We start from the raw sequence: 26486 nt of genomic DNA, 5'->3' as shown, positions 1-26486 counted from the left end.
ACGGACACAGACTGTAGCCAGCCTAATGTAGGTCAGTCACGTGACTCAAGCTGGCTTTAAGCAGATTCAGCCTTTGTTTACATTGAGTGCATACCCAGATTTCAGAATCACATATCAATATATCTGGAAAACTACTGGAGTAAACACTTTCAAACTGCACCATTTGATACAGCTCAGGATAACCGTTTTAATGTTTGATTTCATACTTTGCAATGAGGACCTTTAAACTCTTTTTTCCATCACGTTGAAATTCGTCTCGTCACCCACTGCTCTACTTCGGTGGCTACAATATGGTATCAGGTGTCTCTGAACGGACCGTTTGTCCTCGCGCTATTTGTCCCTGTACACGCTTGCTTGCCTGCGCGCGCCTTATTTGCTCTCCATTTAACCTCGGTGGGCAGCGAACACGGCCGCTTTCAAACCTCTCTCCCTCTGTGTGTGTGCGCGCGCGCGTGTCCCCCTCTCTCCTCCTCCCTCCCCCTCCCTCGCGCCTCTTCCTACCTGAGTCAGAGCCGCTCCGACGCTATGCGTATGATCGCGTCTCTCTCTGTCAAGCGAACAGCACCACCGGAGAGAACCGCGCGCTGCTGCCGTTGTTGACCGCCGGATGCAGGCACCCCGACGCCGGCTGCTGCCTACTAGCTAACCCAGGCCAGGGAGCAGGAGCGAGGGAGAGACACCCCGCGCTGATTAACGTCCGCGCGGCGGAGGAGGAGAAGGAGAAGGGGAAGCGGGAGCCGGTTGACGAGCGAAGGTAAATAGTAGCCTCATTTTTATTGACACGTACTGTACATGCGAGCGGTGCAGGGGCTGTGTTTGTGCGGAGGAGGTGGAAGTCTAAAGCGAGCAGTTAAATAATGTTCCGCGGCAGCTCTCACAGTAAACATGGACGGAATGAATGACAAAACCCGGCGGCTGACAGGCGCTCGGCAGCCTGTTGTACATCCCATTTTTGTTGTATTTAACCACATGTCGACATATTGCACGGGTTTATTTTGTGCGTTTAACTGAAGTCAGCTTTAAATATTTGTAGTTAAGTTCGGTGAAGTGTATATCGATGTAGCTCACGCGCCAAGCGGACAAACAGCGATTTTTGTTTTTGTTTTGGTGTTTTATGACTTAAAAGCGCTCGTTCAGACCAGAACGGTGTAACGGCTGCTCGCGTGCAAAGAACAACAACAAAAAGCTCGTGCGTTTTTTCCTTCTTGACTCGCAGATATCTCATCGCCTGGATTGCTGTCTGATCCAGTGCACGTTTTATTTTATTTATAACGAGACATACCATCACTATAATCGCTATCACTTCTACTTCATGACTCTGCTCAAACTGCAACAACGATCTGCTTTAAAACCACAGAGCGTGCTTTCACACAAACTCAGGAAGAACGGAGAGGAACTGCGAAAAAGAAAAGACTGACTGAATAGCAGGACAGGAAAATTTATGACAGTTGGGAAATGCAGCAAATTGTAAAACATTCTCCTAGAAAAGAAAGAAAAAGTAATATCCTGAAAGCTTTTCTCTTCCAATCAATAATTTATTCCTTCATCTTTTCCAGAGTTGGGACAGAGAGATCCACATAAGGAGGACTGTGGCATCCCAGCCTTTTTACCCACCTCCCCCCTACCCAATCATCATCCTCTCCTCACCAAATCAACCAGGCTTTCACCTCACCAAATCTCCTCTGTCTTTTCTTCTTTCTCTGCAACTTCTCATTCACGTCTGTCACAATCTTCTTTTCATCTTGTCCTGCTGTTCTTCCCTGTACTTCATGGCATCCAAACTGAACCCAAACGTCCTGTATGTGGCTGGTGAGTCTCTGGGGTCGCCCCAAGGCGACTCAGAAAGGTCTGAGAATGTGAGTATCTGTTCAGTTTGTTTTAATGTTGCAAAATGTCTGTAAAAGTACAGTTTGGTTAGAAATTCTTCCTCTCTGTTTGGGAATTTACACGTTGGTTCCACAACTTAAACTGAAAATCAAATTTAACTAAAGGCTAGATATGACAATGAGCAACAATGATTTGATTTTTAAAAGATGTGTTTTTGTAATCTCATTGTCATCTTAACAGAAATTGGCATGCACAGCTCAGTTTCTGATCTGTTTTACCTATTCACTTCAACTCAGGTCAGTTAATTTATATAGCGCCAATTAGGGCTTCACAATATATTGCAAATTTATCAACATCCCAATATCAGTGAGTTCAATATCAATATTGCAAAGAACTTCTTGGAGTAGAATAAATCACAGGCCATTATATTTCAAGTACCATGCATTCATGTTTTGGATGCTAATAATGTATTTGCTCAATCCAATGAACTCTCCCTGTCCTTGATGCCCACACTTGATTTAGATGGTAGGGATGACAGAAGAGAAAGTGAGGAAAATGCGGCTTTATTGCACTTGATATTGTCATTGCAATATTAAATAATAATGTCACACATCCCAAATGTTTCTAATATTGTGCAGCCGTAATGCCAATTCACAAGCAAAGTCATCTTAGGGCACTATAAAAAAGTCCAAATTATAAATCTAATTCAAATTCCAAATTAAATACAGGAAATTCTCCTCATCAGGCTTTGTACAGGTGCTTGAAATCCTTGAAAATGCTTGAACTTTAACAAGGTGTTTCCAAGGTTTGAAAAGTGCTTAATTTCTGTATAAAGTCCATAAAAGTGCTTGATATTATAACTGCACAGTTTTGTAATAAAGAACATTCTAAAAGTTAAATTAAAAATGTTTATTTTAGATTTTTATGTTATAGGCACAAAAATAAGGGAGCGGCCATTTTGCCTTCGATGAAGTCTCAAAGCCTCACTGCCGCTCAGAGTGAACTGAATTTGGAGGTTTTTTTGTTAAATTACTGTTTGTTCTACACTAGCCAGGTGTAGAGGGTGTTTGTGGGAGACATTTCAAAACATAAAACTTGGTTCTATTTTATTTTACTTTGTCACTGCTATGTAGAATACTATCACAAGACAATAGAAATAACAGTAATGAATAATTTTGTTTGATAGTGAATCAAAACTGTCTTCTTGAGTTTAAACGTATTGTTTTATCTCCAAAGTGTGGTGCTGGAAAAGTTTGAAAATTGAGCTTGAAAATGCTTGAAAAGTGCTTGAACTTTACACCGGGAAAAGTGTACGAACCCTGCTTCCTATTATAATACACTACATTCACATACTGTACATTATGAAATGCCAAGTTGTAAAAGTTGCCTATCTAAGGAAGCAAGCAGCTTGCATCGAAACTTCACCTTGTTGTAATCCTCGTCATTCTGAGCAGCATGTTGGTGACCGTGGAAAGGAATAACTCCATTTTACCAGGAAGAAACCTCCAGCAGAACTAGGCTCAGGATGGACCATTTGTCTCAACAGACTGGGGTTTGAGAGGACAGGAAAGACAACTCAATGTGAGCTCTGTAAAGCTCTGACTGCAGTTAGACTGCAGGGGGGCGCAGGAAGCGGTATGGATGAAAAAAAAAAAAACAGTGCCTGACTAAGCATAATGGACAGGTTTTTAACCCCATTTTGCACAGAGGCTTTTTTTAAATGTATTGATGATAGCAAAGTTGAATATTATTACAAATAAAAAAGAAGAAATATGTTTGAAATAACACTGACAGCAAAGAATACTCTTCTACAGTATAAAACTAAAAAAAAAAAACTGTTACACAAAAGTTTTTCACTGTAAAGATGGTTTGTAGTTTGTTTTGTTGCAACCTGAAGTGTGAAATAAACTTCAGTGGAGTTTGAAAACAAAATATGTGTATAGGTTTATGTCTGTTTGAACGATGTGTGTGCCCAGTTGATTTTTTTCTCTTTTTTTCTTCTTTTTCGGTGGGGGAGGGCTGGATTTTATTGTAATCCATATGGGGACCCAGAAGAAAAATTTAGGGAACCACTGAGTTATAGAGTTGCAGTTAGACATTTATGTTGTCTTCTTGGGCTGGCACAGTGGATGCAAAGTTATACTGGTGTGCAGACACATTTAGACATTGTGTGCAGCATGTCAATGAAACCACTACCTTATATATGGCTGAGTTTAGAACTCTAGTTTATTGTGTGCGTTCTGGACTGATGGAAAATGAACTCATAAGAGATCAGCTTTTTCTAATGCTTATCTCAGTCCCATGAAAGATAAGTTACTGTTGACAAAGCTAACTATCGCATGTCAAGTGGAAGCAGCAGTAAAAAGGCTACACTGCTCTCAGCTGCAAGTGCAGATACGGTCTACACCTGTGCTGTAAATGCTGCAAATGCTTGTTTTTGAGGAAAAAAGGGACACAAACAGCAACGTCAGCGCTTCAGATGTGGATCAAATAAACACCTGGTTAATGATAAAAGCTGTCCTGCTTCTGAAGTAATTGTAATAACTCCAGAAAAAAAGAACATTTGCTAAAGTATGCAACTGCCAGTGAAGTGGTGGTGAGAGAAGTGGTTGTTTCCGAGTTAGCAATACTGTCAATGAATGATCTTAAGATGATGACTACAGCATTTGATAAAATCACATGCAAAATTAACACTGAAGCACCACAAGGAAACTTCCAGGTCCTGGAGTTATTTGTACATGCTAGAATTTCTGTATCTATTTTCCCAGAAACTGTATACAGGCAACATTTTGCACAATGCCTACTGACAGCACTCAAAGTTAGACTAGTCACATATGCCTACCTGTCATTGGCTGCCTGTAACTACAGCAGGAGTAGCAATCAAAGCAAATCAAAACAGCAAAATTCAAGCATTATTCGGTACTTAAGTCTTGATCATCACTACTGGGCCTGGACCTGATTAAAGCACTGCAGAATAACATTATTGGTGGAGAAGTGACTTTTGTTAAAGAGGATGGTGTAAAATAACTTCCCACTAACACAAAAACATGCATGGTGATTAAGTTAATTCTGCTTCAGCCCACCGTCTTGAATGTGTTAAAGGTTTCATCCACAAGGTTCAAGTAAACAATACAAGTGCAGATACTGAACAGGCGTTGATCACAGCAAAACCTGAAATTTCTCCTCCGGACTGCACTTTTACTTCCTGATTTTAAAGCTGAATGTGAAGAACTTACAAAATTATGTCAAATTATTCGCTAATTACCAAACCTCTGAGAAAAAAGGTTATGCACCTGACTCATGAAGAACACCAGGGTGTGGTTCTCACTAAAAGACACCTTAGAGAGCTTTACTGAACAAGTGTATACCATCCTCAAGCAAACTGATGTGTGGAACACTTCAAAAGAGTTCTAAAAGACACCATACAAGCTACACAATGACCTTGGAAACCACTGTTTCAGCATATCAGAGGAAGACCAAGGAGGACAAAACTGGACATCCTACCTCCCCCTAAGAACAATGGACAGTACAACTGTGTTAGAGAAAAGGTGGTTCTACAACAAGCCAAAAGTGCACTTTACACACAAAAAGAGAGGAGCTAATCCGACAAAAGTCACTGTTGGAGCGATGGTCTGTAAAGAAGCCTTTCATGTGGGAAAAGGGGCGACCCAGTATAGCTATCCTTTCTCATTACAGCAGCAAATTGGACTGAGTTTATTCGTCTTCAGTGAGGGGTATAGATGGAATGCAGCTTGACTTTTGCTTTGCTAAAATTAAACACCAAAGTACTGACAGAGCAGAGGAACCCCTCATCCCAAAATGTACAGCAAAACAAACTGTTCCGCAAGGGGAAAGACACGCACCACCATGGACAAAAATTTAACCAAATAAAATGGTTGAAAAAAAAAATGATTGTGAAAAGAAGTAAAAGAATGTGAGCAAAAATCTTGTGCTTTCAAGCTAATTTCAGTTGTAGTTTGAGAGTGTTTTGTGTTTTATGAAGAAGACTTTATTTGCATTTAATTGCACTTCTGCCAACTGAAAGACATTTTATTTTGGATTTCAATAATATTAATTATTCTGAGAAAACACTACTTTTGCTTAATGGAGATCTGAAATCAAATTAAAAAAAATTGAAATTTCATGAATGTTATTTCATCAAACACACCCACACAACATTCTAGGGATCCATTTTTCTGACCTAAAACTTAAATAACTTGTTTTTAGCATTTTAGTCTATGATTTCCAAAGTCGGTGATTTGTGGGGTGGAGTTGAGTTCATGATGTGTGCTGTGTCCCAGCTGGTCTCTAAAACAGTGCTGGAGAATGAAGAATGTTGTTTACAAGTGGAAATAGAAGAAGAAGCCTTTTTTGAATATGAAGAAATGCCGGAAGACGTTGCGGGAGTAATGGATATTCAAACACACCAGTATGAACCTGAACTGACGTCTGGATCTCTGGAATCAGATGAAAGCTCTTCAGATTCAGATTCTAATGATCAAAAGGACCGTTATGGCCACCAAACAACGAGCATAACAACCAAGTTTGGAACGTGGAACGATGAGAACCAATTACCCCCGATCACTGTTATGACATTAGCCCATGAAACTAAAAATCAATAACAATGGCAGGAGAGCGCTAACGTTGCTAACTCGTTGCTAAATGGATGCTAACTCATTAAAAATGTAAGCGTGCTTCAGAGTAGCGTTTATAAACTCTCACACCAGAGTAAACTAATCAACAGCGGTTTCAGACTGTGACATTTGTTCAATCACACATGGATTGTTTATATTTTTTCATCAATAACAAACTGCTCTGAATCATGTATAAAAAAAAAAACGGGAACATTCAAGTGGTTTCTTCAATGTTCAGTATATATTAAAAAAAACAGTATAGTTTTTTATTTTTTTTAATGTTACAAGCAAATTTTATGTTTTTCTTTCAACTGATGTTGGCTTCAAAACACTTGTCAGTTCAGCTTTAAATTGAACGAGGGTGTTTGTTTGGGTAACCGTAAATGTTGTGTTCTTGGGATTGCACAATGGATTCATTTGTGTTCTGTTCTGTTGCCATTTTTACTTCTTCTCATTCGGTGGCACTGTTGTGACAGTGTAGGGCAGAAGAGGCTGTTAAACAGAAATGTAGAAGAACGAGACTGAACCATACTCTGTCATGGCGTCTTCACAGTCACTATAATTAAGTTCACAAGTTTTTCCGTTGTCTCCTATTAGAACTGCCACAACAGTTTACATCCACTCATCACAGGCATGAATGTCATTTTAGTTGAGGAGTTGTAACAATTGGGCTGTTTTATTAATTTTTTATCAAGGCTGAATTATTATATAACATACAATTTAATTGATTTTAAAAACAAGAATGTGATGCACTAATTTAAATTTACTATGGATTTTCTCTAATCCACACAGGGTCGTAATTATACTCAAAAATATACAAATTTTTGGTGAAATACCATTTAGCAAGATAAACCTCAACTACACACTTTTTATATCCATCAACAAACCTCTGGTATAATTCTGGTTGGTTATTAGACAACTCTTCTTGGCACAATGGGTAGGGTTCATTTGGTTTCCAGGCAGTGACATTCAGTGACATCCAGCCTATTCTGCAAATTTTCAATTGGGAATCCATTCTTCCACTGAAGCCCATTCCAGAAGCTTGCTTTACCAAATCAGAAACCAGTTTGATCTGTGTTTGGGATCATTGTACTGTTGGAACACCAAAGTTTGCCCAAGGTTTAACCAACTAGTTGTTGATTTAAGGTGAAACTGAAGACTTTGGAGGTAGAACTAATTTTTTCATCCACTTTGTGCATAGCACCAGTACAACAGCCATATGTTACTACCACCATGCTTGGCTGTTGGTACAGTGTTCTTAGGTTTGAAAGCCTCACCTTGGCTCTGCCAAATGTACTTCTTGTCATTTTGGTGAGAAAATGCAATCTTTATCTGGTCTGATCATAAAACATTTTGTCAGGTCGCATTTGGCTTATTCGTGTAGGGTTAGGGTTAGTTTTTAGTGCTTTCATTTACAGTGTCATTACTATTTTTATGTTCTTGTTTTATAAGGTTTAGCAAATAAACTAATTAGTTAGGTTTTGAAAAAAAAAAGATATCTTTTTTATCACCAAAAACCGATAGTAATGCAAAGGTTAAGTAGTTGTGTGTAATTCTACTTCATGTAAAATCTTGGGGTGAAACTCATTGCCTGGTAACCAAACTATTGGAGGAGATGCAGTTTTCTTTGGCCGTTCCCGACATGATCTAGGAAACTACTTTCACTACATTTCAAGGTGTTAAATTGTTTGGTGACTGAGGGACCCGGCATGATTTTCTTCTGTAAGTGTTTCCTTTCTTGTTCCAGGCTGGAGAAGCAGCTGAAGAATCATCAGACAGTGATGGAGAACAAGAAGAGACATCACACAAGTTAATTCGCAAAGTGTCAACCTCGGGTCAGATGAGGGCCAAGGTAGGAAAACATGGAGTGAATGTGTGTCTTTGTAGTATTTTATTTTTTTAACAGGGTTTCTAAGTTCTGAGGTGCTTTAGAAATATTTATTTTGACAAGGTCAGGTATTAAAGAGCATCAGTAGAGAATGTAATGTTTTTTTTTTTGTTGTTTTTTTTTACATTTGAAAAGGTTCGAACTTTGAGAGCTTTTCTGAACATTATTATTGCCAAAACCTGAATTTTCCAAGGTAAGAAAATGAGCATTAGGAAAGCAAGGAGCTATAAAATGTTCAGATTTAGATAATGCTCTTAGTCAAAAATGTTTTAAAATGTCATACATTATTTGTTCATTGTGAAATAACAAAGAACCCTGATTAAAATCTTGACCTGTTTAGTTATTTAACAGCTAAAATAGAATTGAACAATTTGACTAAAAGATGGATGTGCTGTTGACATGAATTTGATGTAATTGGAAGGACATCTGAGGTCCAACACACACACACATATATATATGTATATATATATATATATATATATATATATATATATATATATATATATATATATGGGAATAGTTTTCCAGAGGTCTCCAGACTTTTCTCTGTGTTTTTCTTTTTAGTTTCACTTTATCAGCATTTAGATCAGAGTTCTGATATTATCTGAACTTTTGTCTGTTGAGGACAGCTGACTCCTGATCTGGTTTCTGGCGTCATTTCTCTTTAACTGTCATCATGATGACTTGTCTTTGAATCTCTGATAAAGGATGTGATCACTCAATAACAATTTTCTTTCTTATTGGGCTTCTGGTAGCTGCTTATTGGCCTCTGGACTCTGGTATTGATTGCTTCATATTAGCGTCTTACTGGCACATGGACACAAACATACAGCCAAAATATACCATTGTCAGATGAGCTGAATGGATCAAAGGAATCTGTGGGAAATTTTTTGCAGACAGTCTTGTTCTTGCTCAGACTAGCCGTTAGCTTGTCAGTCTGGTCAGAATTACAACCTATTTTTCCAAACTGCAATTGTTTTACAACAGGTATAATCTTTTAACCTATCATAACCTTTCTGCAGTACCTCACTGAACTTTTGCTTTAATGTTAACAATGACTATCTTTGTTTAGGTACCAAATCACAAACATGTTTAAATGTGATTAAAAAAGATATGTGCAGTGTGTATAAAAAGTATTCACCCCCTTGGATGTTTTTTGCTTTTATTGCTGTCATAAATCCATCATGGTCAATATAAATGTGTCTTCTTTACAAAATAAAAGTTTCAGTGTCAAAGGGAAATCAAGTTTCTGCAAAGTAATGCCAATTAAATAGAAATATGTAATGTAATATAAGTGACTGCATAAATATTTAAAGTGAATGTCCTAATTCAACTCAGAGAAAGGATTCTTGAAAAGTACAAGTCAGGGGATGGATACAAAAGAATTTCCAAAGCCCGAAACATCCTCAGGAGTTTGGTTAAATTTGTCATCAAGAAGTGGAAGGCATTTGGGTTATGTATAACTCTAAAAAGGGCAGACCATATTCACAAACTGAGTCACTGTACAAGAAAGAGAATAGTGAGAGAGGCCACCAAGAAACTTGTGAGCACTCTGAAGGAGCTACAAGCTTCAGCAGGTGAGATGAGAAAGATTGTGCATACAACTGTTGCCTGGGTTCTTTACCAGTCTAAGCTTATTAAATCTAGACTGGAGTCTCAGATTAAATCTTGACTCGAGTTTGTCTAGATTGTTCAGTTTTCTTCAGCAGTGGCTTTCTCTTCGTCACTCTCCCATAAAGCTTAGACTGGTGCAAAAGGGAATACATTATTTTAGTGGCAGAAGTAAAGATATGTGCATGTTGAGATTATTACTATTTAACTGCACTTACAGACAGCTGTAAAACACAGAGCATGTAATAGTAGACGAGGAATACCCGGCAACCCTTGTCGGCATGGAGACAGTGTCCCATAAAGCCTCGTTTGTTCTCAGGAAATATTGGCGTCAGGTATCAGTCCAGTATTGATCGGGAAAGCTCATCAGACAGCAACACAATGTGAGGAGGGCATGTGGATGCCATAGTGCATCCATCATGGTTATGATAGTGTGAATGCCTTCAACATATTTTGTAATTTTCAAGTGTTTATGGTTACTTTTTCTTCTTTGGATACTTAAAAGCTTCACTTAAATGTGAAAAAATGAACACATAAATAATGTTCGCAACTTCTAAAATAAAATCTTCTTTTTGCTGAAGTTTTGGTTTAACAGACTACAGTACCATTTATATTACTTTTACATGACTGTTAGTATGTTTATATACTTTCTACATTGTGTGTACCTTTAATCATATGACAAAGTTCAGACTTGTAATAAGCTCCAGAACTATATTAGAGTGACAGGAACTTGAGCTGATTAGTGCATTTGTGTCCTTTTGTTTGAGCACCCCTATAGTAGGTGTGTTTAGCTGTAGACTTTAAATGTGTGTGTGTGTGGTTTATTGCCAAGCAGCATCAGTCTGTTTCTTTTGTGTAATTTGCTTTGGCTGATTTTGCCCCCTGTCTATTACCACCCCTGTTAGCGCTGAAGTCTGTTAGCACACTTGTTAAGAAGGTGCTACTCCCTATTAACTATGACATGACATTGTGGCATCATTAGATTAATTCACTTCCTTAGTCTTGACGCCCTAAATAATTATACAGATGGTGTGATAGTTTTCAGACAACGACGTGTGTCATCCCCATTTCACTCTGTTGGTGTAATTAAATATGGTTGAGTTCATAGAAGAGTTTTTTTTTATTTGTGGCATAACTGGTTCTAATTCTATCTCTTATGTTACTCCCTTACAGAACATAGTAAAACATTTATAATGTAGGTTCCTGTGAGTTAAGAAGATTGCCATTTCATTATTGTGTTTTCAAAATTAATTTTATCTTGGAGATCTTTTTATTGGGTCCTTGTGTGAAACTCATCCCTCAGACTCTACTGATTAAACATTAATTTGCTTGACAAGTTTTGTGAAGAAAATCTTTTAGTATTTGACTTTACCCTTAAACAAGTTTGTTTAAATTATTGGTTTTATTCAGTATATTAAATTTATCATAATCACAATATCTGTGTGTGCATTATCAATATCACAAAAGATTGCAATAAATAAATCCTAAACACAAACCCCACGGCCCTAAATGCCCTTAGCTGATTTAGAAGATAGTGATTGAAATGTTGAAACACTGGCAGAAGGAAAAAAGTGGAGTGAAGAAAATGTGGGTTCATCACAACTAAAATTGTCATTGTGATATTCAACAAAAATATTTATATTCTTTTTCTAATATTGTTCATCTCTAGTTTTATTCTCATTTGCAGGAGGAAAACACATAAAGACAAGATCTCATAGGTTACTTTAAATAGGGCTGTTATGTATATATTAATTTATACACACAGTATACATAAATTTTGTTTTTTCGCTCTACTTTTTTCACATGGGCAGTTTCACTTCTGTTCAAGCTTAAAATAAAAATAACAAGGACCCATTTACAAATAAAATTAATCCATTTCATTTGTTTACAGTTCAGTAGTTCAGTTTTCCACGTCTTCCATTTTTATGTTTCTAGAAGTCCATGATTTTTGATCAAATCACATTTTTCCACCTTATCCATTCAATTTTATTTTTAACAGGACAGTGCATATTAATAACAGTACAGCTGTAACATGCCAGAGTTAGCCAGGGGCTAGTTTTCATCTGTAGTCCTGGTGGCCAATTGTACAATGGCACCCTAAGAAAACATGGAATGTTAAGCAAAAGAATCATCAACAATTAAGAACGACATATTAAGACAGTGTTAGTTCATAAGCAACAATGATGGCAGAAAACAGTAAGACACAAGTAGAAGTAGTTCTGAGGATCAGCATAGCTATTCTTTAAGCACACGCAGCAGTAGCAAAACATGAAAAGCATAAAATCATCACTGAGTATCAAACATTATTAAAACAGATTAAAACATTTTGTAAATGCATGATAATCTAACAAACAATGCTGATAAAATCATAAAAACACTTGGTTCACACTGGGTCAAAAGAGAATCACACATTCACAAGTGAAACACATTATGTCAGCGGCAGGGGTTTAATGCTGACAAATCTGACTACTGATCAGCCATTGTTTAAGATGAGCGCAAAATAATTTATACGTGTTAATGTCTCTAATTGTTGTTGGAATTGTATTCCATTCACGAGAAGCTTTACCAGAAAAGCTGACTGACTAAAGGCCCCTTTTCTTAATGGATTAATACAGTCACCCCGGGACACTCCTCGAGTGGTTCTATGTGTAGATGTTCTTCGACTGATAAAATCACTAAGAGGAGGTGGGACCATCTCATGTAGGATTTTGTATGTCTGACAGAGATTCGTGTACTTAATAAGATTGTCCCAACTTAAAATATTGTATTTTGATAGAATGAAGCTGTGATTAAAGAGTTTTGGGTTCTTATCAAGTACTTTCCATGTCTGCTTGTATAAAGACTAACGGTTTCAGAGAGGTGGGGTTATTTTGAGACCAGCTTGTTAGACAATATGTGAAGTGAGAAAGAATCACTGAGTGCATAAACATTTTGGCAGCTCGAAAGGACATAGAATTTCTAATAAATCTGAAATTTTCTAAATTAATCTTGCATCTTGCATGGTGGATTAATAAAATGTTATTATTTGCATAGGAGAATATTGTCTGTGTTGGGTGTAATCCTTGTATCTACAAAGATGCAACTTTTCAGGAAATAAAAAAATGACTTTTAAAATAAAATAATGCAAGCTCTTTTGAACTCTTTTCATTGGATAGTAGTCCATAAAACCGCAGACAGATGTGAAGGAGGACTAAAAGAGTTGATTTCTACCAAAAACAAAATTAACCCAAAACAAATGAAAGTGGTGAAAAACAGACGTGCAAGGTTTTTTCCCAACAATGACTAACTAAAATTTATGAATCTTGACAAGTTTTAAAAAACTAGCATGAAGTGTTTCAGTTCAACAAAACATTTAATACTTTAGTAAAGTTCTTAAGAATCTGCCTGTAGGTTATTTATGAATAAAAACTTTCCAATCTTGTAAAATAAAGTTTTGTTTTGTTTGAGAGTAAAGAAACAGTCCTTCATTTAGTAAAATAAGTGTATTATATATGAAACAAAATTGCTTTATAGCTCGTATTTGTTACATTAAATTTAATGTACGACTATTGTGTTGAATTGTAATTATGTCCTATCTGACTCACCAATAATGATCATAGGGAAGCTGCAGTCTCTTATTTTTGTAATATCATAAAGACTGGAGGCTGCAGGCGATTAACAATCTTTTGTTTATTGTGTGAAAAACACTAGGATAATTAACGAAAACCCTAATTTATTAGATCATATCTGTTTTTTTTAACAAAATCTGCAACATTTTGCATTTAACAGTGAATTTTGTTTTTAACGTCCAATTCTGTGTTTCTGTCTGTGTTTTGATTGTTGCGAAAATCATAAATTTTACTGTCATGTAAAATTACGCAAAGCGAAAACACAGTTAAAAGATGTTAAAGTCCATCAGTCATTCATTTATTTATATAAATAAAGTGTGTGAGAAAAATAGTTGTTTATTTTTATTTTACTTTGCCATTTTCATACAAGTAATGGAAAGACAGGCATAATTAAGCAAACAGAATAGTTAACCTGTCCAGTTGCACTATACAGTTTTTATTTATGTCAGCTGTAGTTTCAGTATGAAAATTTGTTTTTAGATTGACAAATGGCTCTCTCTGCTAAGATGCATCTGTCATAAACCCCATTGCTCTCTAGTGCAAGGCTTTGTTGCATTTTTATCTACAGTTTCACCATCACATTTCCTGTTTGTCCTTTTGCTTATATTCAATTGATCTGGGGGTCCCTAGGTACAAAACACAACATTGGACAAGCAAAGCAACAAAAACGTGATCTAATTGGGAATACTTTCTAAACTGCAACAGCTTTAAAAAACCTCAATGATATAACAACAAAAGTTGGATATTTTCAGAGAATATACAGCATAACCGTAATATGACACTCTAGAAAGCATTGTATTTTAGAAAATGACAAAACAAAAAAAAAAGAGTTGTCATGATATTAAAATTTTAAACTGATACTAATACTAAGGCAAATTATTTATATTCCAAACCAGTTTTGATACCATGTGGTTTTAAAAAAAAGTATAAGGTTCACAATCCCCGTTACCTAGCAACCCCAAGCCAAGCCCAGCCCCTCAACTAGCAACCCAAGTGGAGCTCCACCCACTTCATTACAAGAAGACCATCACCTTAGTTCTGCTCTTTTTACCGCTTCACAATGTCTGCTGGAAAAGGAAAATGTTTTGTTGTCGGCTGCAATATAGAACATGTCTATGTTAAGGTTGGGCAATATATAAAACTTTTTCAACCGATATTCGTCAGTCCAATAAATGACGATGGGCGATATATTCACGCAGGTGACGTCTGGACTTTTTTTGTCATCTCAAATGGCAGAAAATATCTGTACACAACGGCAACAAGCAAACTTTCAGAATGCGTCTTTAGCACCCCCGGTAATATTGTTAACCTGCGCACCGTACTGAAACCCGATAAGGTAAACATGCTTGTTTTCTTGTCAAATAATTTATAAGCTCTTTCTGGAAGGCATAGTTTCCCTTTATCTTCTTGTTCTGATTATGAGACATTGTAATTTTTAGAAATATTCAGTCATTTATTTATTTTGTATGCGCCAAATCACTCAGTAGAAGACTAAAAACAGTGGCGAAGATGTTTTTTATGGATGCGCACGTTCTGTGCTGGAGGAGTTCATTTTTATTGTTTAGTTTTTGTTTAATTTTATATTTGTCGTTTCACACTTAAGGGCCCCTCATACCGTACCCGGACAGTTGAGACTTCATACTCGAGCGTACAGATTGCCTAAAATTCTCCCGTGACAAATTTCAGTCATGACGTTACTGGACGAGGAGGAAGAGATCGCTTGCCTCTTAGCTTTAAAAAACAAAGAAAAGAAGGTGTCTTTAGACCTGTTTCTTCACCAATAGGGCAGCCACCGCACTAATTAACCATTAACCCATGGGTTGTTACATAAAATCATTAATTACAAGCTATAAGTCACAAGTTTTGCTTAAAAACTCTGACTTTTTCAAACTGTACAGCTTACAAAAAAGATAGCATGTCCTCTCCTTTCTCAAAAACTGCAAAAATCAACAGTTTAGAACTGAATAGGACATACAATAGTTTAAATATTTCCAATCAAGAAATTTGGGATTTTTAATCTTTAGCAGAGATGCAGAGTTTTTCCTTTTGAGTTTTTTTCTTCCTGGAGTCCGATGGGACAAAAAGGACTATTAACCCCCACTGATGTTATCAGGAGTATCTTGCAAGTTTTTGCAGCTGAAGTGGGGGCAAGAAAGGAGGCTGAAGATGTCTTTTGCAAGCATGACGCTACATCATAAAGCACTTGGTGTAATTACGGTTTGTAATTTTAGTTTTGTTTATGAGTTTGTTGTCTAATCCCCTACTTGACTGAAATACAAAGAAAGAGAGTAAAAAAAAAAAAAACTAATGTCAAAATGTTCTTTTAGATTTGTTTGCTGTTGGGGTTATTTTTGACTGTTAATGATTTTTTGTTTTTATTTTATTTTATTGCCATCAATCCCACAAACAAACTGCAACTCAACAAACAATTTAAAATCAACTATGTGTATTACATTCAGATAATTGATTCATTATTGTAGCAGTGTGCTGGTGTAGATTCTCAGTCATCCAGGACATGGTAAATCCAAACCAATAAAAAAAAAACAAACAAAAAAAAAACAACAACTGGACTTCAGTTCTGTAGTTGAAGACGTTTCACTTTCCATCCAGCGAGTTTTCTCACTTCAAATAGCCTGAGAGTGTGGAATACGCTAGTGTAGATTCTTACGATGATAAGCTGCCTTTTTTGGACTGTTTGGTGCACATCAAAAGAGATGGAAGCCTCAACATTGAGGTCTACAGGAAACTAACCCACACAGATCAGTACCTTCTGTTTGACTCTCATCACCCACACAAACTTTCTGTCATTAGAACTTTACACGACTGGGCTGTTACCACGAGGATAGAAGGGAAGGAAAAGACACAGAAGCACATCAAAAAAGCTCTTCAAACATGTAGAAATCTTAACTAGCTTTTGTCAAGTCAGTGAGGAAATCTAAAAAATATGTTACAGAATGAAACAAGGAGAAAAAGAAAAACATTGTCATCCCTTAAGTTGCTGGACTATCTGAGAACCTCAGAAGGTTTGTTTCCAAACCCAGCATCCCAGTGCATTCCAAACCCAACATGACTCTTAGACAGAGGCTGGTCCATCTTACGAACAAAACACCCAAACACAAACTGAGCAGTATAGTGTCTGCAATTCAGTGCAGCGAGGAATATCCAGTCCTCTATATCAGAGAAACTAGCCTCTCCACAGACTCACAGTTCAACAAAGGAGAGCCAGCTCTTGAGAACAAGACTCAGCTGTGCACCTACACCTCAAGGATAAGGGACACTTTTTTGAGGACCAAAATGTTCATATTTTGGACTGAGAAGACAGATGGTTTGAGAGGGGGGTTAGTAAAGCCATCTATGTCAAAAGAGAGAAACCAACACTAAACAGAGAAGGAGGTCTCAGATTTCAGCTTTCTAAAATATACAATGGAGCATAAAGTCTGATACCCAGTGAGTTTCACTCTAAAGGTTCCTTCATAAAAAGTTCTGCAAAATGGCTGCTCTGTCCAGTCCATCTTTAAACTCCCTCTGGTCATTCAAAGATCACAGATCGAGCCGGCTATGACCCTGCACAGACGTGAACTTTCAGAAATGAAGTGGGCAGTGTGGAACCAAAGACATAGAGCAGAACTTATTTGCTTTTACATGTTGTAGTATGCATTAAATGTGTGACTGGCAACTTTGTCATATCATTGTCAAAGTTTTTTTTTCCTTTTCGTGTTCAACACGAAGAGCTAGAAATAGACAAATTTGCTTTCACCCCAACTTGCCATTGTTAAGGATATACTGCTAGTTTAAGAAGACAAAAAAAGTAGAGAATTCTTCTCCGAAATGAATCTGTTGGGTGCTTGCAGAAAAGGTATATCGTCAAAATCTTTTCAGCTAAATGCAAAGCCATCTTATTTTTTTACATGTCAACTGTTTCACCTTTGTTACTACCTTGCTTTGTGGCACAAAGGTGCATCAGGGGTTGGTTGGCTTTAATCCTCTACCTTGGTCCATTCAGAAATCACACCAAGGTGACCAGAAGGCATCTGAAGCCCTATTCCCACAGGATTAGTTTTATGTAGGGACCACATGTAATAAATAAATTACTACCCCATGTCTGCTTTTTATGTGGCACATTCGCACAAAAACCAAAGCCTGAGATTTTACTGAAAAATCTTCTGGATATGATGTTAATGCACTGCATATTGAATAACATCCACTTATGTGAGTTGATGTTAAAACTACTTTTCAGACGAGGCCACAGCTCAGTGCTGTGTTCCTGCCAGCGAAAGCCAGCTGTATTGTAGGCTACAAACAGAAGAAAATTATTCTTACTGCACAGAGCAATGCATGATGTGAGCCACCATTTTCATGTGATTTTACTTCTTTTCTTCAGCCTTTTATTTTTTATGACGACCGTTACATGTTGATTGGGTTTTGCTGGCCCTGGACACAAAAAGTTGCTTTGGACTCCAATGCAGCCTCCTTTGCCCAAAGCAAATAAAAATGCACACAGACAACAAAAACCGCCTAATTACGTATCGGATGCCGCCCATTTCTGTCCAAATCACAGAGATGCCTATTTGCATTGAATTAGTATTATTACAGGACCTCGGAGTTCATCAAAATATAGTAGGGCTTTTTACTTTACAAATTACTGACATGGCCGATTTGCACGGGATTAACAACACAGACAATCTCTGTAATTATTACAAATAGCATGTGGACCCAAGGTAAAACTAATCCTGTACGAATAGAGCTATAGTCCCACCTGAGGTGTCTTGTGAAAGAGCCTTAACCCTCAGGTCAAATTGACCCAAAGATACAAGGGCTTCTCTACCCCTCTTCATTGTTTTCTCTTTGATGGCTTCAGAGGGTTAATTAACAACTTCATGCATGTGACCAAAGCATCTCTTTTTAAAACCAGACTAACAAAGACCCTAATGACTTTATTGTGAGGGGAGTGAGTTTACATTGCATGTGAATCTAGCTTACATAAAGGAGTATCTCGTACAGTGTAAAACTTGGAACTCCATACTCTCTAGTTTTTGAATTGAGAAAGCTCCTCGAAAGAGTAGCAAAACATCTTCAGCTACAGAATAGAAGTCCAGATTTTTTTGTTTTTTTAATTATTATAGCAGAGGATAGTGTGATTTACTGTCCTGCATAGGTGTTTTATACTTTCATCCATATGATAGTAATTAAAAAGGCATTTTAGCACACTCATTGTTTACTTTATCACATTTAAGACAGCTTGCAGGTTTTTACTATAGTTAATCTGTGAACTTTACACCCACAAGCTTGGAAATCATGAGAGTTGGTTTATAAAACACATCAGGAGATGTTTACACTATTTTATCTGCAGCAGATCATGCAGAACTACAATCTATTCTCAGTTGCAAATCTTTGCTTCTGTTTGCAGACAACTAATGAGTAAACATTTCTAATTATCTTGATAAGACTTTAGTAAAACATAAAGCATTGAGTTTATTAAGCAATATTGTCCTCGATAGTGGTTGTGTCACTTGGAACTTCTATTACCCGCTGCCATGAAAAGTAGGCAATAATGTAATTGTCTGTGTGTGTGTGTGTGTTTATTTGTCTGTCTGTTAGCAAAGTATCTCAGGAACCACTTGATGTATTTTGATGGGATTATCAGGAAGCAATTATTGGATGTACATCTACAGCTTTTGGAGTGAACCCTATTTTAGATGGTTACTACAGATAAGTACTGTTAGAAAACAACTGTAACACAGTTTTACAGATCACTTTCTTTGGCTGTTCCTCCTGTAGAGGTTACTGCAGCTAGGAAACTTGTGCAAAAGATTTGGCAAATGTTTTGTGCTGGATGCCCTTTGTGTCACAACCTTGGCTTGAACCTGTGGCCTCGGGATTACAAGACTGACCACTAACCTACCATAGCCCTCTGTAACACAATGATACATAAATTAAGCTCAAATTTGGTGTGGTAGTAGCTTGGCAGTTGGTTAGACAAAACTAGTGAATCCATAAAACAAACTAGCTAGCTAGATGAAGCTAACTAGCCTTAGTTTTTAGCATACTTTTGGTATAACTTTTTAAACTTCAAAGAATATACAAAAATTTACTTTATAACTTCATTGTCAAAATGTTATAATTTAATCACTTAAACTAGAAGCTAACTTAATTTAAATTTTGATGTTTTGGATTGCTGTGCTTTGATTATGACTTTTAAAATTGTAGGAAAGATCAAGCAAAAGGCTGTTTGTGAAGCAAGAGAGATTATTTGACTTGTGGGAAGTAGACATGTGAAACAAAGAAAAAGGAAGAAAAAATATCTATTGCTTCATATAGTGGCTTTTAATTTTTTTGCACTGTCAGACATTTTTGAAGACAATTCTTCTCCATCACATGAAGCTAAAGTCTGTAAGTTGTTTTCATAGCTTTGTGTTTTCAGATCTCTTTAAATTTAATACTTTCTTTTTGTCCTCTGCTGTTTTTTGTCTGACCCTCTCTACCTCCAGGCTCAATTACATAAGGTTTTATACTCTCATTTTTTCCACCTCCTCTTCCTGTTTGCCTTTCTCTCATTTACTGTATGGCTCACAGGCAGAGAGAATAGGTCAAAAGAGCAAAGGACTCTATGTGTGTTGATGATTTTTGTGTTTGTTGCACCAAAACTGTAGTCTGATCATTCAGGCTGTTAGCTACACAAAATCATCTTTCTGTTGTTTCTCCTCCAAGTTCACTTCTATAATTTCCTCCTCACCTTGTTTCCTACAAAATGTCTTCCAGTTTTCTAAATTTATACTGTATAAATATATAATTGATTTTCTTCCTAAAATAGCAGTACAGCTTCAGCTTGTGTAACCAGTGATATTTATTGCACTTTGTGTGGTCACCAATAGGTAACACCTTTTTGTTGTCCCCCCAGTTTCCGGTGGATTTCCTGAAGGATGTTTTGTTAGAAATAAAACCCACCATGTTCCTTTTTATCTGCATCTCGTTGCCAGTGCAGAAATCTGTGTGGGTGTTCACTGCAATGGAGACGAGGACGAGTTATGGATGTGTGTGCGGAGGGGAGCGTTGCTAACAGAAATGGCTTAAGGAGAGTGCACAAGTGTGTGGGATGACCACTTTTGTGTGTATGGGCTTTGATTTATGCCCTCGGCTTGATGTGGTACAGCTGCGGCAGTGTGTAGGTCAATACGAGTGTGAGAAAGAGATGGAAAAAATGAGGGAAGATGGATGAAGATGGGCAAAAGGGGAGAAAATTAGGAAGTGGAAGAGGGAGAGTGGTACTGGCGAATTAGAAAGTAGTGGAGAGACAGATCTGAAGTCAGTTATATAAGTAAACAGCAGGCTCTAATACCTATATTTACCATCTCAACATGTTGGCAGAACTGGTGAAGAGGCGTTTGGACTATTTAGGATGTAATGTTCGATCTCTGTTAAAACATATTGCATCCTTAAAGGCTCATCAATCATGCACAATTTCTACATCAGCATTTCAAATGTTAAAAATTCTCGTTTTTATATTTTGGTTGGTTATATCAGCTCTGCCCTCTTGTTTTATGGTTTTATTAAATACCAGTGACTGCCTCGGCTTATTTGGACTGAGCTGATTCAAGGGATGACAAAGACAATGGCCAAAGTAGATTGTTTTGGTAAATTCTAGATGCACTCACCAACTGAGTTTTTTGATCCTTTAGTCAGATCTCCATTAGCTTCCACGGAGGGGTTGCTAGTCTCCCAGAGGGTTGTACTGTGGAGTAATTTTAGCTGCTTGATAGTCATGCCCTCTTTGTGTAAGCTGGCTTGACAAAACCCAAAGCTGCACTCACAGATAAAGGTTATCACGATGGGCTGTTATCAGTTTCCTTTGTGAACCCTAGCTTTTCCCCTTAAATTAGTCTTGTGTTCACTTTAATAAAAAGGAGCATTTGACACTTTGTTTATTGTAATGAGCAACACAGCTGCAAATGATTTGAGAGGAATGCTGGCAGAAAATTGTTTTTTGTGTGAATTTGTTAGTCGATTCTATTTTTTCATTAACTTGTTGAGTCTTGTTGTCCAAAAATGCTACAATAATCCCTTTTGACAAACTAGTTGTATTTTGTCAAAATTACTAAATTACGAAAAAATTAGTCCTCTTTTCCTTTTTGTTATTCAGAGACTGAGTGAGGTGGCGTTTCAGAGTGGGCCCATATGTTACAAGCCAAGTTGAAGGACAACTGCATGATTGGTTAAAGCATTTTGCTTTTTATTATGCCCCATACTTCACACATACAAACCAACTTAGCTCTGTGACTTTCTATCAGTAATGCAGCAATTTTGTGTCCCTTTTTTAACTCTTTGCTTTTACATTTGATAAAGCTGTATCAAGTTGGCATAAAAGACAATGTGTCAAAGAGACTAATTCTTAGTAGAAAAAGTGCTAGGACTGTAGACCAATTTAATTGTTGTGAATGGAAAGTTGAGCTGAATGTAGTAGAATTAGAACTGCATTCACATTGGCAGAATGGGTTGTAGTTATAATAATCTAGCTCTTGGTTTCCAAACTTTAATGTTTACTTACAAGTATTACATTTAGGTATGACACCATTCATTACTGAAGGATAAATGAAAGCCACTTTGATTTTTTTCATGCAATGCTATTTTTATTGCTGGTCAACCAATATGGGGTTTTCTACGACCATTGCAAATGCCTATATTTATAAATTAGGGGACCTGATGGCCAAAATAATGCCTTTTTTTCAATTGAGCTGAGTTGCTTATTTTTTCTCTTGACAAAAATATAACATAATTTCATTTATCTATCTTCATTTGCATATCTGTGATTAAATTACAGAGGCAACTGATCATGGGGGAAACCCAGAGACACTCTCCAGCTTCTCCTGAGTGATCCTAATGAGTTCCAAGGCCAGAGAGGATTTATAATCCCTCCAGCAAGTTCTGGGTTTCCTTTGGTCTCCTTCTAGTGGAACAGACCCTGGAAAACATCCAGAGGGAAGAGTCCAGGAGGCATCCTAATTAGATGCCAAAATCAACTTAGCTGACTCTTTTTGATGTGGAGGAGAAGTAGTTCTTCTCTGAGCTCACCCTACACGATGAAGCTTCTCAACTTATATCTAAAGCAAAGTCTGGCCACTACAGAGGAAGTTCATTTTAGCCACTTGTATTCACCATAGGTAAGGTTTGAAATGTAGATGGACCAGTAAATCAGGAGCTTTGCCTTTTGGCTCAGCTCCTTCACCACAACAGGGTAGATTAGGAGCACTCCTCTGAGCACAGCTTCAATCCACTGATCCATCTCTCATCGCTATACATGCAACATAGACAGAATAACATATTGCTTAACTCAATTAAACACATAAAAATATAAAGAACTGCATTCTTGCTTAAAAGAACTAAAAGGTGGGCTGCAGTAATCTCATTGTATTGGCTGCTGTTCTTCTTTTACTTGCTTGGTAATCAGCTAAGTATGTACAGGCAATTTCTGTGAATTTATTACCCCATTTTTACTGATAACATCAAGAAGACAAGAAGGAGCTCATTGTCCGTTGCCCAAACGTGTGTTACCGGGGCCCCACCCTGGAACCAGGATGGGAGAGGGGCTTGTTGGCAAGTGCTTGGTGATTGGGCCTCTACCCATGGGCCCCGGTTAGGCTCAGCCTGAATTAACAACATGGGTTTGCCTTCCTGTGGGGGCACCACCTGCAGGATGAGCCATACATGTCAGATGCATTGGGCGGTGGTCAAAGCTGGGGCCTTGGCACTCTGACCCTGGCCTGCTGAAGATGGCTCTTGGGACATGGAATGACACCTTTCTGGTGGGGAAGGAGCCTCACCTTCTGCTATGGGACTTCAATGCCCATGTGGGTAGCAATAGTGTAACCTAGTGGTGTAACTGGGAGGAACAACCTTTTTAATCTGAACCTGAGTGGTATTCTATTTTGGACTTCTGTGCTAGTCAAGATTTGTCCATGAACACCACGTTCAAACATAAGGGTGTCCATAGGTACACATGGCATTTTGTAGTCACGTTGAATGTTTTGGTGATGAGATGGCGGTGAGTTGGATCAGATGGCAAGGGAAAATGCCAGAAAGACCCCTTAGACCCAAATGTGTAGTAAGGGATTGCAGGGAATGCATGTCAGAAGAACCCATCAGTATGATGTTCAACCACCATCCCAGTGGAGGCAGGGGACATTGAGTCCAGGTAGTTCATGTTCTGCACCTTCAGTGTTGAGGCAGCTGCCCTGAGCTGTAGCCACAAGGTTGTTGGTGTTATTCATGGCAGCCATCTTCGAACCTGATGATGATGATTTAGCTAAAGGAGTCTTATTGAGCATCGTTAGCTGGTAGGACTTAAGAGGCAGCTGAGGGGTATCAGTGGGCCGAGAGGGCTGCAGCCCTGGCTGTTGCTGAGGCAAAGGTTCTAGTGTGGGAGTAGTTTGGTGAGGCCTTGGATTGAAACTCTTGATTGACTCTATGAAGATAATGGCACTGTATTAACTAACCATGTCAGTATTGTTTGTTGTATTTGTTTGTAGCAGATGCTAAAAGTCTTGTGAAAAGAGAGAAAGGGAAAACCTATTGGAGAACTTTAATATTGCCAGAATATTAAAACAGAAGTGAGAAAATTAAAAAAACAGCATGTTCTGAAAAATGTCCTACATATTTAGTGTTTCTGTTGAGAAACATTTTTATTTTAAGCTGCTTTCTTATGTTGTGCTAATCTCTTCAGTGAATGCAGCTTGTTTCTAATAATGACTTACAGAGGCCACAGCATTTCCTCTGACATTTTGTCCCAACAGGGTGTTGGCCTTTTAAAAAAAGACAAAAAGCAGAAGATGCATTACATTCTACTTTGTATTTCTCCTTTTGTAGCGTCTTTTTTTTCAGTGTTTCGCCCTTTTTTAACACCTCATTGCACAGCTTTTTTTTTAGCTTTGCCATCTCTTCATCTTTCTTTCTCTGTGTGTGTGACCAAAAATAGACTCTCTCACTGGGTTTTTGTCGGCCTCTCTTGAAACCTCTTCAACAGGAAACAAGAGACAGTCACCACAACCCACACAAGCAAAAATACACACATGCAAACATCTGCAGTCCTGCTGTCCTGAAGAATCAGATGTCATTTTCGGATTTAATTTATTCTTTTTAACTGTAGCTTGCATTGCAAGACCTCTCTTTGTGTGTGTGAAAGCGTGCATGTGGACATGCATGTGTAAAATGGTCTGGGTGCGTTCACTGCCGCACGTCCTGACTCAAAGCACTGCATGGAGGTTTAACGGTCTGATTCAGCAGCATAAAAAAAACTTCATCTGGTTGTGACAGTTGAGATAAAAGAGAGTGCACTTTCTGTGTGTGTGTTTGTATAATAAAGACTGATTCACTAGGTGCTTCCACTGTTGCATTTCCCTACAGTTACGTTATTTATTATTATAAATATTGTAACTGCTGCCACTTCCAACTTCATGTGTCAAACAACCTGTTTATTACCACAGCATGGTAAGAACCCACTATCAATAATCTCCCCTGGATCAGAAGCCAAGTATGATTTTTTTGTGTGTGTATGTCCTTGTTCCCTTTTTCAGTGTTGGGCAAGGGGCTGTGCAATGGTAACTGTTCTCCTCACACTTATAAATGTAACCCTCATGATTATTTAAAACTAACATTCCTTGAAGGAATGTATATGGCCCACCAGATCACACGGTCAGGTTTTAAACAAAGACCATGTGTGATCTGTTTGTGTTTGGAGTATATCTTGGAAATACCTCAGCTATTACCACTCCAAACATTAGCTCAATATCTGCTACTGTTGATTAATTTAATAAAATGTATATCTTGATGAGAGCTAGATCTACAGGCTAGATTGTTTGCATATTCTTGACTGTTTTCTCAATGTCAATCTCTCAGTGGAAAAGTGTGTCTATCACAGTTGGGCCCTCTGTACTCCCCTAACACACACACACACACACACACACACACACACACACACACACACAGAAAACAGGTCAAAGTTGCAGAGGCAATCTATACTCAAGCTTTAAGTAAGACATCACTCACAAATTTACTACTGTAAGTTCACCGCCAGTTTGCAGTGGAGATGTAGTACTCTGACGCATAATCACATAGTTCTATAGATAGCTCACAACACAGCGACACCCAGATAGACCACTTGAAACTTCCCATAGTTGAAACAAATGTAATACAAGCAAGCTAGTCCAAAAAAGATCAAGTCGAAACTCATGAATTGTAGAATTGACGAAAATCCTTCAACAATTATGCAACAGGTGTGTGTGTGTGTGTGTGTGTGTGTTTGTTTCAGCATCAGATGAGCTTAGTCTAAAACTCTGGCATGAAAGTCAGCTTTCTTTCAAAAAATGCTAGGCCTTAAATTTTAAAGCAAGTTTAAGGATGACCAGTTTTTAACAGATACCCTTAAACATTTATGTTTTTAGACATTGCTTGACAATACTTGAGATCAAACATACTTTTAAATGACTTTTTATCAGATCGTAAAAAATATATGCAATAGTTGTTTTCACATAACCAACTAGCAAATTAAAAGTAAAATTTCTAAAATCCTTTATTTTATTTTTTTTTACTTTTTAAAAGTTCCCATTTTCATCTTCTTTCACCCTCATTCTGTGTTTGTCTGTGACTCTTTCCTGTCGTCTCAAAACCCAGCCAGTTGAAGCAGATGGACGCTTGTCCTGAGCCTGGTTCTGCTGGATGTTTCTTCCTGTTAAAAGGGAATTTTTGTTGCTTGCTCAGGGTAGAAGACTGCGACAAAGTGAAGATTCAACACAATCTGCTGGCTTCCTTAGATAGATAACTCTTTCTAATGGGACTGTTATAAAGTATGTGAATAATTTTTTTGTACAGTGCCCTGAGATGGCTTTCGTTGTGACTTGACACTATATAAATAAACTGAATTGAAATAAA

General features: G+C 37.6%; 1 protein-coding gene across 2 annotated transcripts in view; it reads left to right on the top strand.

The window, feature by feature from the left end:
* Positions 1-486: 486 nt before the first annotated feature.
* si:dkey-172j4.3 (diacylglycerol kinase eta) overlaps positions 487-26486 on the top strand; it is a 125163-nt gene continuing 99163 nt past the window's right edge. For both annotated transcript variants that reach the window (XM_017434051.3, XM_017434049.3), the window contains exons 1-3: positions 487-754; positions 1557-1856; positions 8209-8313. In XM_017434051.3, the coding sequence (XP_017289540.1) occupies positions 1770-1856; positions 8209-8313 (192 nt within the window). In that variant the 5' untranslated portion in view covers positions 487-754; positions 1557-1769. The remainder of the gene's footprint in view (positions 755-1556; positions 1857-8208; positions 8314-26486) is intronic.

The sequence above is a fragment of the Kryptolebias marmoratus genome, linkage group LG7 (assembly GCF_001649575.2).
Source record: "Kryptolebias marmoratus isolate JLee-2015 linkage group LG7, ASM164957v2, whole genome shotgun sequence".
NCBI classification, from domain to species: Eukaryota; Metazoa; Chordata; class Actinopteri; order Cyprinodontiformes; family Rivulidae; genus Kryptolebias; species Kryptolebias marmoratus.
This window is presented reverse-complemented; position numbering and strand designations above follow the sequence as displayed.